Below are 15,784 nucleotides of genomic sequence, written 5' to 3'. Positions count from 1 at the left end.
TGAAGTATCTCCTCCACCGCCGGACCGAAAGTATGCCCTGGTGAAATCGGCGCATCTAGGAGCGCTGATTTGTCAGCATCAGGAACCTTCACCTGGGACAGCCAGAGCTGTCTGCGAGCCACAATCATACCGGCCAGGCTCCGGCCCAGGACTTGCACTTGGAACCTGGAGACCTGGAGTAAAGAGCTGGTCACTGTGCGTAACTCAGATGCCAGTGGCTCTGGGAAAGGCGATGCCTGGATCATACCATGGAGGTATGCCGTCAGCAAGCTTGCTGTGTTCGCCAGGCGAGTGGCTTGCGCACCTGCAGCATAAGCCCTCTTGAAGTGGACCTCGATGACCCTGCATTAGGGCAAGCAGGGTTTCTGGGTAAGCCACCTATCGGCGGAGCCTTAACTAAGGCTGCGATGGTGAGTCCACAGGGGAAAAGCCTGCGTCTACATAGGGAGAGGAGGGGCTGTGTATAGTGCGAGCCTAGGTAAAGCGCTTAACTCACCTTGCGGGTTGCTCTGGAGAGGGAGAGCACTGGCGTGGCCTCTGCAGCTGAGCGCAGGTCACAGGTGAGCTCTGCACCAACTGGAAGAGGGGGGACTCAGTGGCTCCAAGAGCCGCTGACGGCCTGGTCCCACCGGGCGATGTGGTGTACAACCCTTTAACCCGCTTAATTAAGCCTCTTATTCCGAGAGCGCGGCTGAAAAGACGAGCAGATCGGGCAGAAGGTCTCATCCTCAAGGGCTAGTGTGGCATGCTCTACCCCAAGACAGCTTATGCACCATTGGTGGGTGTCCTCAGAAGACATCTTAACCTCACAGAACATGCACGTGTAGAACGCCATCACTACACACCAAGGTAAAAACCAAGGCCGCTGCGTGCAGTAATAAGCTGGAGAGGTGCAGGTAGTATATATATTACTACTACAGCAACCACCAGACTGAGTATCAAGACCACGGGTTCCCTAATCTACACCAAGGTACTAAGTACCGAGGGCACTGTACACTGGGGTGTGCAGAGTACCATAGTCTGTGCAAGCGCTGTGCACAGAGTGCATGCACGGAACACCGTGTGCACTAAGGTCACTGTATGGAGGTTCAAGGAGGACAGAAATGTTTTTAAACTCCTGTAGTGGTTGTGTTCGTGCACTGGGCAGGCTATATGTCCAGACAACTTTTAAATATTCAAGAAAATCACACAGACTCATTTAATTTGAAGTTTTAACAAATCAGTAGTAGTGCTCTTTTCAGTTTATTTAATGCTTTAAAAATTGGATTGGTTGGTTGCATGACCACCATAAATCCCAAGTAAAAATCAGTCTGGGCGATCCAGTGCTTTACAGGTTTAACAGCATTAGTACTTCAATGCAGTAATACAGATATGGTTATCATATATTTAGCTCTTAGGCTATAAAATGCAAAAAGCTAAAAACACCCACTGCTAAAATTCTAGAACATTCAATAAATATCACTCTCTTAAGACTAAAACATAATTTCTATACCTTATAGCAATGCATCAATATAAAAGAGATATTAAATTCAAATATATGCTTAACTTCCAGTATATGGAAGTGTAGTGCAGGATATATTGAAAAATAAGAACTGTCTTCAAAAGGCAGAGACTTGTGAATACGACCAAACAGCAATACGTTTTTCAGGGATCTTCAGAGCATGGACCACACAACTTGTAGTTAGCAAGTCGCGCGATACTTGACTGGGGTTTTACCTTGGTTTTTATAGGTTTTCCCTCCATTGAATACATCAGAAGTCCCAAATAAATCTAATCATCAATTGGCCTTGACATTTCTTATCTTTAAGTTAATTATACATTCTAGAAGGATCTGGTCAACTCCTTTGTCAAAACTGATTGGATATAACTTCTTGCCAAAAAATATTGGAACATGATTTCATCGCTCACTTTTTCCAACTCCTCCTTTTTCTAAAAAGTCAGGTGGACCAAAGTTCATAGAATCCTTGCAATAATAAAATACAAGTATATGTGTATATACGACAGATGTTTTTAATATGTAACACCAGCTCTATTTGGTTATATTAAGGGTCAAAATATATGTCCCTCTGAGCCACATATTATGTTACCTTTTCAGTGTGTTGTCAATGGGCCAGTTTAACCTCATATACAAATGTGTATTAACAAAGTATTTGACAAAGACTGCCTTTGAATAAGCATACAGTGGTCAGTTCAATTATTTTCATTTAAATTTAAGCTACAGGTAGTGGACAAAAAAATGGAAACACCTGGGTAAATGAGGGACACCAAGTATATTGTAAGCACGGGATTCCACACAGGTGTGGCTCATGCGTTAATTAAGCAAATAACATCCCAGCATGCTTAGGGTCATGTATAAAAATGCTGGACAGGCCTGGTTGTCTATAATTATGGCTAGCATGGCTGCAAGAGGAGACCTCAGTGACTTTGAAAGAGGGTGATTGGGGTGAACTTGGCAGGAGCTTCAGTGACCAAGACAGCTCAACTTGCTGATGTTTCACAAGCAACGGTGTCTAAGGTGATGTTGGCATGGAACTCCAAGGGAAAGACATCATCAGCAAAGGGCAACAGTGGGCGGAAGCCTGCTTGGAACGCTTCACCCTTCTCGCTCGTGGTGATGGGGAGTGACTGCGGGCGGCCTGTGCATCGGAGATGTCTAGTAGGGGGTCCAGGAACAGGCCATGGAGGGGCTCTGGGGCTCCAAGAGCCGCCCACGGTCTGGCCATAGAGGACGTGGAGCTCGACCTCGTGGCCCTCCCCAAACAAGCTTCTTTCATCCGGGGCTGGAAGGCCTCACAGATGTTACAGGCCACCTCCCTCTCGAGGGCCAAGGTGGCATGTTGAAAGCCCAAGCATCAAGTATGCTCTTGTGAGATATTGGCGTTGCAGGCCGTGCAAGGGTGGAATCCCGACTTGCATGACATGGGCCTGGTGTTTTTCATGGGCCGTGCAGAAAACACCACTTACACTGCGCTTGAGAACTGGTTAAGTGCGAACGCTGTGCGCTCACCCACTAGCGCTGTAGCAGTGGGTACCTAACACCACACACTGAGTACCATGGGCACCTTGTGTGCTGCGTACCATGCAGCATCGTATGCCCATGCAGCAGTGTAGTACGAAGCACCACGTGCACTGTGCGTGCTGAGACCGTGCGCCCCGAATACCGCGGCACTATGTGCACAGAGTACCGTGCAGCACCGTGAGCTGTTGCGCTAGGTCTAGGCAGTGGCCAAGTGTTCTCGCACTAGCGTTGTGGCAGTGGGTACCAAGCACCATGTGCACTGTGCGCACCGAGTACCTAGAGCAATATCTGCACCATGTACTGTGTAGCACTGTGACTGGGCACCGTGTGCCATATGCACTAAGCACCTGTGCACCGAGATACCTGGTATCAAGGGCTATGCGTGCGCCACGGTACCGAAGCACCAGGGAGGCTGCTACGCAATGTGCCTACCCTAACTGCGTGGTCAACACACCTGGTCAGCGCATAGCTTGTACCAGGGGGACACAAGGCCGAAAACGTGGTGGGCGAGTAAGCAGACAGCAAACACGTGGAAAGATAGTATAGAGGAGAGCACACTATTTGTTTACAAGGCCCAACTCACCGAGGTGAGCGGGCCTACACAGCCGACAGGGTCTACTCGACAGCGGGGATGCGGCAAGGCCTAGCCCCGTAGAGGAGAGCGCGGCTGGAAGAGTCACTCAACAGCGGGGATATGGCAAGGCCTAGCCCCGTGGAGGAACTGTGTACTCTCTGGAAGAATGGACAACCATTCGCGGATGACTGCACAGGCAGTCGCTCACAGATACAAAGAGCGGCCTACCACGCAAGCGAGGAGGCCGCTGAAAGACAGAAAGGCAAAAAAGGCTCTGTCTTTTTCAAGTCGATGATTCCGGGAAAGCGGCAAGCCAGCTTTCAGCACGAATGCCAGGGAAATACAATCGACTCAAAGTTCTTTTCTATCAATACGCTCAGCTCAACACAGAGGTCTTACCGTACCGTCTTGAGAATGAAAAAGAGAAATGGCTTCCTTTGGATGGCAGTTTTATCCCCTCGGTGGGCGGGACCGAGTGCATCATCCAAGGAAGGGGCCTATCGGCAGCTCTGCTATAGAGAGCTCAGCGATACCTACCCAGTGGGTAGGCATATCTCATACGTAATGTCTTTGGTGGTTGTCTTCGAATTGAAAGGGAACTTGCAGGATCATAGGGCTGACCACAGTTAGGTATGCCCACCCTTATAAAAATGTAATGTTTCCACTTTATAAAATAATTGGCTTACCCTATGTAATGTTGAACTAATTTTAAAAAGGCGCAACCCTCCATGTTTGAAGACTGACATCTACACTATAACTTAGAATATCATGAATTTCAAGACATCAAGATGGTGGCTGAAATAACATGGGTGAAAGATGATGTTTTCCAGTGAAGTTACTGTAAGTGAAACATTAATAGAAATATCTTTGTTTTGTTGAAATTAGTTCAAACCAAAAACACGTGTTGAATGCACATTTTGCAATCTAACACATCTGTTGATGATGCACAGAAATCTAATGAAGAAACCTTGAAAACAAAACAAACAATGCACTCAATGAAATATAGCATATTTTTATTTACTATTTCATTGTCTGATATGAATTGTTCTCCTTTTTAACAAGATTAACCTTTGATTTTTTTTTTTAATTGAATCAATATAGCAATGGGGAATGATGAATACATCCTTGCTGGAAAAGTGATTGCAAGTGTCTTTTGTCCATGGTGAGTCAGCTCCTAACTTTATTTCTAAGACTTTGAATGACTGTCTTGCCTGTGGTCTTCCTCATATCAAGCCATCTATTAAAGACATCAGTGATCCCGAAATAATACTGCTGATACAAGAGGTTTGTTTTTGACTTGTGTATGTGTAAAAAAAATATCCAAAATACTATAATAAAAAAAGTGAGAAAACGGAGACATCATTGTCGATTTGGTTACAAATCATTTTTCAAGGAGAACTTTCTCTGAAAAATTGGAGATTGTTAAAAAAGGGAGGTACTACAACACAGATCCCCGAGCTGACACAGGAAGGGAAAGGATATACTCGGCACTTTCAGAATTCAAATTATGAAAGGTATCTGTGGCTTATGGGCAGCTGCCACTTAAAAAAAGGAGGGGGGTTGGCGGCGGCGGTGACGACTCTGGTACCCCAGTCCATTTTGTCACGGGACGCCACTGATTAATAATAATACTCACTGATGTTTAATTTGTAAGTTGTGAGTTTTTAACTCACTGTTAATTCAGATTTAAGGAAGGCCTAAAATCCCTTGGAGTGATGGATGCTGTTATTGCTCATCCTGTACTGTTTGAAGATTCTTTCTGCTGGAACGGTCAACCTAGATACTTGGATTCCAGTAGCGGTTCCTGAGTTTAATAAGTGGGGAGGCTAAACAACAAAACCTGCTTCTCTCTCTCTCTCTCTCTCTATATATATATATAAACTTCAGGTAGACACGTCAAGATTAAGTCTAATTATGAGTGGTAAAGGCTAGCTGCAAGCTTGCATCGTGTAGCCAATACAAATACAGTAAAACCTGACAGACAGAGGTTGATTGCAGGTGGAATACACACAGAATCCCACCCATTTTGTGTTAGCCAATAGCAATACAGCAGACCTTGGAAAGCATGGCGTAAGGTAAGCTTTTTTTACTTTTACAAAATTACATGTAGGCTTAGCCTCCGTAGCCTCCACTGGTGGTTTCACACTACGCGTGACTGTGACCGGGTAACCAGAACCCGGGTCCGCACCCGGGTAGGAGTGCCAGTGTGAAAGGGGCTATTTCTTCCAAAGAAGCTCAAGATAAGAAAACAATTGCACAATAAAACACGCAACACTGTTATATCTTTTATACATTTTATCAATAAATGTGTGTAAATAAATGATGGCACAAAAATAGAAAAAAAGGTTAATATCAAAGTAACATAAATCATCACATTAACCTCAATAAACAATCATAGGTAATATCTCAGCATCAGTGTAAATATTAACTCTCTCTCTCTATATATATATAGAGAGAGACAGATTATATATATATATATTCCATCATTTGAACTGACAATAATAATAATAATACAAATTACATAAGTACAGAACCCCTAAAAAACAGTGGAAAAAAAATACTATCTTGTGCTCACCAGACACTATTTAATGGTCATTAAAGAGTAAGTATTATTATTATTATTATTATTATTATTATTATTATTATTATTATTAATAATAATAATAATAATAATAATAATAATAATAATAATAATAATAATAATAATAATGTCAGTTCAAATATAGCTACATTATACCTATATTGTTCACATTTGTATCACTCCTTTTACTTTTTAGCTAGGTTTCTCTTTTTATATATTTTAATTGTTCTCTACCTTTTCCTTCATTGCATTCTCTCTCTCTGATTACTGTGTTTGCACTTGCAAATATTCATGAAGACAGTGATCTATCTTGCCTTGGGTTATCAGTAAGTGTGTAATTGATCGCATTACCACATCTGTACCCTGCTTGGTGACTATGGCACAGTAGATTAGCGCTATGGCTGATGCTAGATTGCTAATGTAGGGCCTGTGCTGAGTTTGGAGTGAGGTTACTTACTGTTGTATTCTCCTTGGTTTGGTGTAGGGGCTGCTGAAGTTTATTTAATTTCTCCTATCAGTACAGCAGGTCCTCCAGCCGTTTTGAAACATCCAGTGAGAGCTGCTGTTTTCTAGCCTCAGCTTGCATTTTCTGCAGCTGGTACTTACACTCTTTGAGTGTGCATATTCAATATTAGCACAGCGAGTCAAATTTATACATCTATTTCTACCTATTACTTTTTCTAAACTTTTTTTTTATTATCTATTCAGATACATTTTTCCTTTATATATTTTTATTTGAACTTTTTTTAAAATAATTTCAAATGTTTACTTTTCTATGTGTTTATTTATTTATTACTTTTTATTGATATTGTCAATACCTTTTATTACCCTTTTTATAGATAGGCTATATATTTTTTCATTTTTGCATTTGCTTTATTATTTTTATTTTATGCAGCGATTGGCTTTTAGTTTCCCTGTACTATTTTACTCATTTATTGCTTTATAATTGCCTTGCACACATTTTTTTGTTGTTGTTATTGATTATGCAACCTTTGAATCCCTGGTAGTGGATGTAATAATATTAATACTTCTCAATTTAAGGAAGATTTTATTTCCAAAAAATGTTATTTTATGATGACTTTAATTCAGAAGGTGGCTGAAAATAGTGAAAATAGTTTTAATCAAATTAATTCCACTTATGAATGTGCTGCTCCATGCAACATTTCAGAGTTCAAGATAGTGGAAGTGTATGTGTAGAGGGACTTGAAAAGGTGAAAATAAACGAAAGCCAGAAAGTGAGTGGGGACTTTTAGAAAAAGTATGAAGGGGAGGACGAGACCAAGCAGTCGATATTCAGAGGAGATTGATCTAAAAGAGTTCAGGCATTGAGCAATGACGACTGCGTGATGGATGAAAACAGGCGTGAGGTGCTGTTTGTAGGCGATACAATAATATGCTATGTCGACAGTGATTTTAGCCATAAAGATCCCTTAAACAAGGCTCTTATCTGCCTCCCTGGAGAAAAAGTCCAGGACATTGAATCAAGAGTGCACACATTCTTAAATGATTATAAAAAAAAGCCTGTGGTCCTTGTACATGTTGGTACTAATGACATAAGGGACAGAAAATCTGAGGTATTGAGAGATAATTTTAAATCACTAACAAGGACGCTGAAAGAGTTAGGATGCAGAATTATTCTGTTTATACCTGTTATTGGTAGAGGGGATGAACGGCTCTGTATATTTAGGGCTATAAATACTTGGCTGGCTGGCTGGTGTGTGCAAGAAGGGTTGGAATTCATAAATAACTGGGACTGCTTTTGGGAAGAACTAGATACTACAAGAAAGATGGACTGCACCTAAATAGGTCAAGGGCTAGTAGGCTAGCTACAAATATTGAAAACCACTTAAATTAGGAACCGGGGACGGGAGGGAATCTAAAGAGGTGTGCAAAATAGAAGTTAAAATATCTTGCCACCCCCGCTACTCGCTGGCATTTAATAATCACAGAGGTGACCTCTGCTTAATCACATGCTCTTGATTGTACCAATCTACCCCTGGCTTTATTTATTTATTTTTTTCACCAAGGGCCTGTTTAATTCTTTCTTTCTCTTCAACCTACCCCAATGTATTCAGCACCAAGACTAATTTCCAAGACTGTTTCTGTCGTAACTGAAATTTCCTGTGACTACAATGCCATAGTTATATCCATTACAAAAATAAACCGCTTATAAATTTTGTAAAAAACAACACTTACATTATAAGTCTGAAGGGCCACTTCACAACCGCACCGTAACCTATCAATGACTCGGGCCCGGAACACACATCCTCTATACTGGCATAAAGAACATAACCACTGACCAATTAAGCACAGTGCTTTTTCCACTTGAACGTTCATAAACAACTAATACTGTGTATTAAATTAACTTTTTAGCATTTTTTAGCACCATATTTTTTTAAACGATGTATTATGTTTATATTCCTGTGTTTATAGGAAGGAAGTTTAAATTCGTTAAAGTGATCAGTTTATATTACTTTTTGTATTTTATATCCATTGTTTATTTTTTTTCTTAACCCAATTTCTGTATCTTTTAGATTGCATTGTATTATTTAATCGTTCTTAGTAAATAATTTAAAAAGAAACATTGTTTTCTTTTTTGTCATGTTACTGCAGTGTTCAGTGTATTCCTTTGCTATATATATATATATATATATATATATATATATATATATATATATATATATATATATACACAGTACTGTGCAAAAGTTTTAGGCAGGTGTGAAAAAATGCTGTAAAGTATGTTAATAGTTTATATTTATCAATTAACAAAATGCAAAGTGAGTGAACAGAAGAAAAATCTACATCAAATCAATATTTGGTGTGACCACCCTTTGCCTTCAAAACAGCATCAATTCTTCTAGGTACACTTGCACATAGTTTTTGAAGGAACTCGGCAGGTAGGTTGGCCCACACATCTTGGAGAACTAACCACAGTTCTTCTGTGGATTTAGGCAGCCTCAGTTGCTTCTCTCTCTTCATGTAATCCCAGACAGACTCGATGATGTTGAGATCAGGGCTCTGTGGGGGCCATACCATCACTTCCAGGACTCCTTGTTCTTCTTTACGCTGAAGATAGTTCTTAATGACTTTCGCTGTATGTTTGGGGTCGTTGTCATGCTGCAGAATAAATTTGGGGCCAGTCATATGCCTCCCTGCTGGTATTGCATGATGGATAAGTATCTGCCTGTACTTCTCAGCATTGAGGAGACCATTAATTCTGACCAAATCCCCAACTCCATTTGCAGAAATGCAGCCCCAAACTTGCAAGGAACCTCCATCATGCTTCACTGTTGCCTGCAGACACTCATTCGTGTACCGCTCTCCAGCCCTTCGGCGAACAAACTGCCTTCTGCTATAGCCAAATATTTCAAATTTTGACTCATCAGTCCAGAGCACCTGCTGCCATTTTTCTGCACCCCAGTTCCTGTGTTTTCGTGCATAGTTGAGTCGCTTGGCCTTGTTTCCACGTCGGAGGTATGGCTTTTTGGCCGCAAGTCTTCCATGAAGGCCACTTCTGACCAGACTTCTCCAGACGGTAGATGGGTGTACCAGGGTCCCACTGTTTTCTGCCAATTCTGGCAAAGGGAAGTAAGCATAATGTGCTCAGTCTTGCCATGGTGTATGACTTTTGACAGTAAACTGTCTTCAGCACCCTCACCTTGTTAGCTGAGTTTGGCTGTTCCTCACCCAGTTTTATTCCTCCTACACAGCTGTTTCTGTTTCAGTTAATGATTGTGTTTCAACCTACATATTGAATTGATGATCATTAGCACCTGTTTGGTATAATTGTTTAATCATACACCTGACTATATGCCTACAAAATCCCTGACTTTGTGCAAGTGTACCTAGAAGAATTGATGCTGTTTTGAAGGGTGGTCACACCAAATATGGATTTGATTTAGATTTTTCTTCTGTTCACTCACTTTGCATTTAGTTAATTGATAAATATAATCTATTAACATGTCTATTTTTGAAAGCATTCTTACTTTACAGCATTTTTTCACACCTGCCTAAAACTTTTGCACAGTACTGTATATATATATATATATATATAAAAGAAGACGAAGTACAGAAACTAATCTATTCAGCGGTACCACAATATTTAAGCAGGCAGTCTGACTGGGTTAAACATGTGATTACTGTACCTATAATACTAGACCAATACAAAACAATGAATTAAATCAGGATTAACAGTAAATATTACATTATAGAAGGGTTCCATTTAACTTCTAGTGATACTAGCTGAGGTTCACAGGTTAACAAGCTTGGTTTTGCTTGAGTTAAAATGTACCCACTCAGCCTACTTCAAACATACTCAATAGTGTCAATATGGAAAAGCTGATTGATCTATTTAGGATAATAAACCATCAATTTCAGGCATTTGCTGCATGACAAGCATTTTGTCCATGAATTGAATCGAGGACATGAAAAACAAGTCCTCACAACACTCAGGGGTAGATGTACGAAAGTGTTGCGCCTGCCACAATATTTGCAAACGAGTTGGAAGTCTCGGGTGAAATGTACTAAACATGCGCAGTGATGTTAGCGACTTTTTAAGTAATGCTTTGCAGCAGAAGTTTTTCTTTACGGTTCAACCTTAGATGAATACGTAATTATGGGCGTTCCTGCATAAATTCACAAAAAGGGGCGGAGGGTTCACAAATATTATAATAAGATGTATTAAAGCTGCCGACAATTGCGACACTTACAAGTGCATCAATTGGTTAAGAACTTTTGAAAGCACGTTTTAAACAGTCGCATTTGTTGCTGGCATTTCCCAGTCCGCTTTTTCTCGTGCATTGCCAGTTGTGCTCAATGCATTTTTGAGGCGAACATCCAAGTACCTGATTTTTACTAAAGTCAGGGTGTACACATTTCTATGACATTTCTGGTTTTCCCAGCGTGTTGGGATCAATAGATTGCACACATGTGCCACTAACCCCTCCAGCTCATTCTGAGCATCTGTATAGGACCATGATCTATTGTGTTCATTGTCTAGGCTACTAAGTAGACCAAGTTAAAAATAATAATTAAAATAAAATAAAATCCTAAATCATTTAGTTTCAATTTAAAATAATATTTTATCCAATGTGTACAATGCAGCAGCATGATTTATTTTGTGTTACCAGTAGGTTAAAGTACAAAAAAAATGAGCTAGGTATTCATTTGATTTTACTACTGTACAGATTTATATTTTTACATAATTGAATGTGTAACCTACCCAAAACACATTAGTGTTATTTCAGCGCAATAAATTATATTTAATATTTGTAAATGTATGTGTGTGCGGTTTTATTGTATTGTTTTTAAACCCGACACCTCCTTATGTCGGACAAACATGTCTGGTTTAGCGAAGGGCTACTTTATGATTGTGAAAAGCTTTTTATGGGTGAAGGTTGGGGCCGCACTATAGAATCTGATGGGATTCAACTGCTTTTCATTTTTGATATATAGAACAGTATTAAAATAGTTAAAATGAAGACGGAACAGAATACATTGTATAGATGAAGTTTACATTTAACAAAAACAGTGTTATTTTGATTCTTACACCCTTGCATGTATAGATGTTATCCTTCGGGCACCCTCTGCTGCAGCAAACCACAACTCAACTCTTGCTAAGATGACGCAAATAATATTTAAATGAGTATATTGTGGCTCTCTTCATTAACATATTTTTTCTTAGTACATACGACAAAATGTGCACTTTGTGAATTGTCTTAATGAAAATGCAAACTGCGGTTTGCACTGCGACTGGCCCACCTTAGTACATCTACCCCTACGTATTTCTGTCTGCCTTGAATGTCACCTATGGTATGGATAAAGACACCATAACACAAAAAACTGACTACTAAGAGGAAAATAATACAGACAGCACAACAATATTAAGGATAGATATGTGGTTACTGTACTTTATTTTTTTACTACAAATCTAAACACATATATCCCCAATTTAAACTGGTTCATAAACAACACAGTTGGTACATTTTTAAAACAATGTATTCATGCATGCAACAATAAAATAATTTAGATTACCTAAAGCATACTTCCAAGTATTGTTTTGCTTTAAGAAGGAAAATGTTAGCAAAATAGATTTTTAAAAGATCTTTACAGTACCACGTTTATAGCTTATTTTGCTTATCATATCTACACTTCTTTACTAAACACATGCCGGAAAGCAGGAAAAAAAAACAGCAGGTTTGACAGGGTTAAAGTTGCAAAACAAATATAATTAATAAATAACTAAACACAGTTCAGTGAATGCAAGATACAACAGAATGTCATGTGCTTAATATTTGAAGTGAAATAAATATGACCAAGTACATTTTACTGAATATTTGAAGATGTCCTGTAGAAGTAATGCAGCTAAGTTTTCATTTCTGTGTTTAGAACTGCAGTACCAGGTTACTAAAGTGTCATTAGAAATGCACTTGATATATTAATGAATCATAGTATTGTGACAAAAAATATAATGCAGTTGTGTGCTACTGTAGAAGCAACAACGCACACATGAAACAAAACAATTTCTTTGCAGTACATTAATAGTTACAATTTATAACATAAAAGTGAGTTATAAGGCAATATAAGCCGTTTTCTTTCTTTTTTTTAAAAATTTATTTACTATAAACTACTAAACTTTCTTGGTATCTCTTCCACAGTTGTTTACAGTATTTTCTGACTTCAGCCTTCACTCCTGTGAATAATGCAGATATGCCACATTGTCTAGGTACCTGTTAAAATAAACAGATAATGCAATCAAAAAACAACAATATACAGAAGAATACGCCAAGATTACATACAATACAGTATCGACATATGTGCCAGACAAAGATATTACATACTGTACACACACACACACACACAGTACACCCTCACTATAACGAACCTGGCCCCTGGACCCCAAATAAAATAATAAAAAAAGATAATATAAACACACACTGACAACATCCCGGTCTGTATGCACAGGATGCCACCTCCGCAGGGAAGTCAACTCTTTCGTCTTAATAAAAAACGTGCGCTATGTCTATGCCTCCGAAACGAAAATCATTTCATATTGCAACAAAGCTGGAAACTATATTGATTGTTTGAATACAGCAATAACGCAGGCATATCTCTGTCATGAATATAGGTTGTCAAAAAGCACTCTGTTTTTTGGCTTGTTCAGCAACCATGCGGCAAAATTGATTAAAGAAAAAACAACCAAACAACAACACAACTTGAGGATCTGATGAACATTTCATGTCGGGTTGATTTGGAATAAAAGCTCAGCTTCAATTCGGGATTTTTGCTTTGTGTTTTAATTCTTTTTGTATTTCATACAAAAAATAATCACATTAACAAAACTGTACAGCTCTGCTGTGTGCCTTCATGCACTACTCGCCATGCACATAGTGCTGGTGCAGTGGTTATGTCATGTTAAAATACTACATACTGTAAACAAGAAAATGGATGTCTCTAAAAAGGCTAAAAACGTGTCTGCAGCAATGAGTTTTACACAGCGAAGGAGGTCGGCTCTTCTGTACGTCCTGTAGCGTTACTGTAGATTACTACTGAGAATCGTCTGTTGACAGGCTTTTAGATTCAAGTATTCACCGAAAGAGAAAGGTGGAAACCCAAAGCAGTAATAAGTGTCATTCTTACTAATGCAGTTTCCCAGTGTTCATATCAGGTCCACCTCCCCCAGGTGCATTAAATTAAGCAATATTACTACAATCATTTACTACAATCAAAGCAGACTTTATTCATTTTAAAACTGTGTTGGTGAAAAGGGAGTTTTTATGTTTAAGGTGGATGTACAAAATTCATTTCAACAGAGTTGACTGGGCAGTGCAGCATTTATTTTCCATGATTCCTTCATTTGGCCTGACCTGGAAATCGATTAGAAACAGCCCCAAAACTCGTTTATGCAAGGGCATCTGGCATACTTTAATAAAGGCAATATATGAAGCACGTTCGTTGTCATGTTATTTGTCCCATCCAATAATTTATTTTATCAGTACAGAGTCAAAACAAAGAAAACATGGCTATTTGGGTCTAAAATTCCATCTGCGAAAAAGTAAGCATCAGGTTGAAGCGAGGTGGCTGTGCTGGATCGTACCTGTAGTACTAATTTAACTTGCCGACAGGAATACTTTTTGTCTGGGCTGACTTTCCAGTTTGGTTTCTGAAAGCTGTTTATTTTACATTCTGTTCAGCAGCCTCTGTAGTAGCCTTTTGTTAATGTGTGATTCTGAAGTTCTTTGGGAAATATCTTGACACGATCAATCACTGAAATATACTTTTCTTTTTTTGCTTTGTCGTCCATTTCTATTATTTTACCTCCAATGCTGAAAACTAGATTTTAGCAACCTAAATCAAAACAATGCAGCACTGACTTTGTCCCACCCCCTACTGCACAGTACAGGTCACAGAAAAGCAGTACAGATGCACTGATAGGCTGATTAAAACTTTGTTGTCATTTGAATAGTAAACAAGAACGTTAACCACTTTGGAGAATTTTTTTTGTAAATGTTATTTGTGGACGTTTTTTGTTTGTTTGTTTTTTGCTTAAGTGCAAAGCACACGGCGGAAGAATAAAAAAGGGCTATCTGCAGAAGGAAGATACGTAGTTTGCGTTGCTTGTGTTGTGCAGTAGTTCATTTAAACGAGGTTTCTTTTTTTTTCTCTTGTTCGGTATGCATTGGCCCTTAAAAGAGGTGAATTCCGTGATGACCCCTCAATTTCACGACTTCTGCGCAATCGCGATTCTCAGTTCTTGTGCATTATATTTTGCAATTAAACTCTTGCATGGATTGACGTTGTTCTGTGAAAAGGTGTTACATTTACTGAAATAAAAACGCTTTTAAAAATGACCAAATTCCCATTGGGCTTATTTTATTTCAGATTCTATTCCACAACGAAACCAAGACAGTAAGACATACTTTTCTACATTGTATTACAGTGTAGCAACACAGCGCCTCGGCATTTTTTATGTTACACACAGGAATGATTTAGCTTGTTACACTGTGTAGAATATTTGCTTTTAAAATTGAACAAAATGCCCCCATGGCACAGCAGTAAAACCCAATGCTTTCAGCGCAGGGCGCTACATCCTCGCAGACCCGAATCAAATCTAGGCTGTTGGTTGCCGAGCTGGAGGGCCGCCCAGAGGCAATGCAATTAGCTGCATTACTGGTGGGAAGGTTTAATTTCCTGGTCAGGGATCTCGCCTGACAGCTGTGTTCCTCCGAACAGTGAAGCTGCTTTACCAAAAAACGTCTTTCTGACCCTGTGGGCACAAAAGTCACCCTCATACCTGCAAGCCAGTAGCCACACAGGACAGTTCAAAAAATAAATAAATAAATTAAAAAAAAAAAAATTATATATATATATATATATATATATATATATATATATATATATATATATATATATATATATATATATATATATATATACACACACTACCGGTCAAAAGTTTTAGAACACCTCCATTTTTCAAGTTTTTATTGAAATTTACGCAGTTTAATGTCTCAATGTACTCTGAAATTAAAGCATAGAACAAATAAACAATTGGGGATAAAAAAGAAATCATGGAATTGTTTTGTTTAACAAAATTTAATCTAAATTT

The 15,784-nt window shown here is 39.1% G+C and overlaps 1 protein-coding gene across 8 annotated transcripts in view; it reads right to left on the bottom strand.

Moving 5' to 3' along the window:
• Nucleotides 1–12,787: 12,787 nt before the first annotated feature.
• LOC117421521 (calcium uptake protein 3, mitochondrial-like) overlaps nt 12,788–15,784 on the bottom strand; it is a 69,318-nt gene continuing 66,321 nt past the window's right edge. For all 8 annotated transcript variants that reach the window (XM_034036027.3, XM_059026932.1, XM_034036029.3 and 5 more), the window contains one exon: nt 12,788–12,905. In XM_034036027.3, the coding sequence (XP_033891918.3) occupies nt 12,789–12,905 (117 nt within the window). In that variant the 3' untranslated portion in view covers nt 12,788. The remainder of the gene's footprint in view (nt 12,906–15,784) is intronic.

The sequence above is a fragment of the Acipenser ruthenus genome, chromosome 1 (assembly GCF_902713425.1).
Source record: "Acipenser ruthenus chromosome 1, fAciRut3.2 maternal haplotype, whole genome shotgun sequence".
NCBI classification, from domain to species: domain Eukaryota; kingdom Metazoa; phylum Chordata; class Actinopteri; order Acipenseriformes; family Acipenseridae; genus Acipenser; species Acipenser ruthenus.
This window is presented reverse-complemented; position numbering and strand designations above follow the sequence as displayed.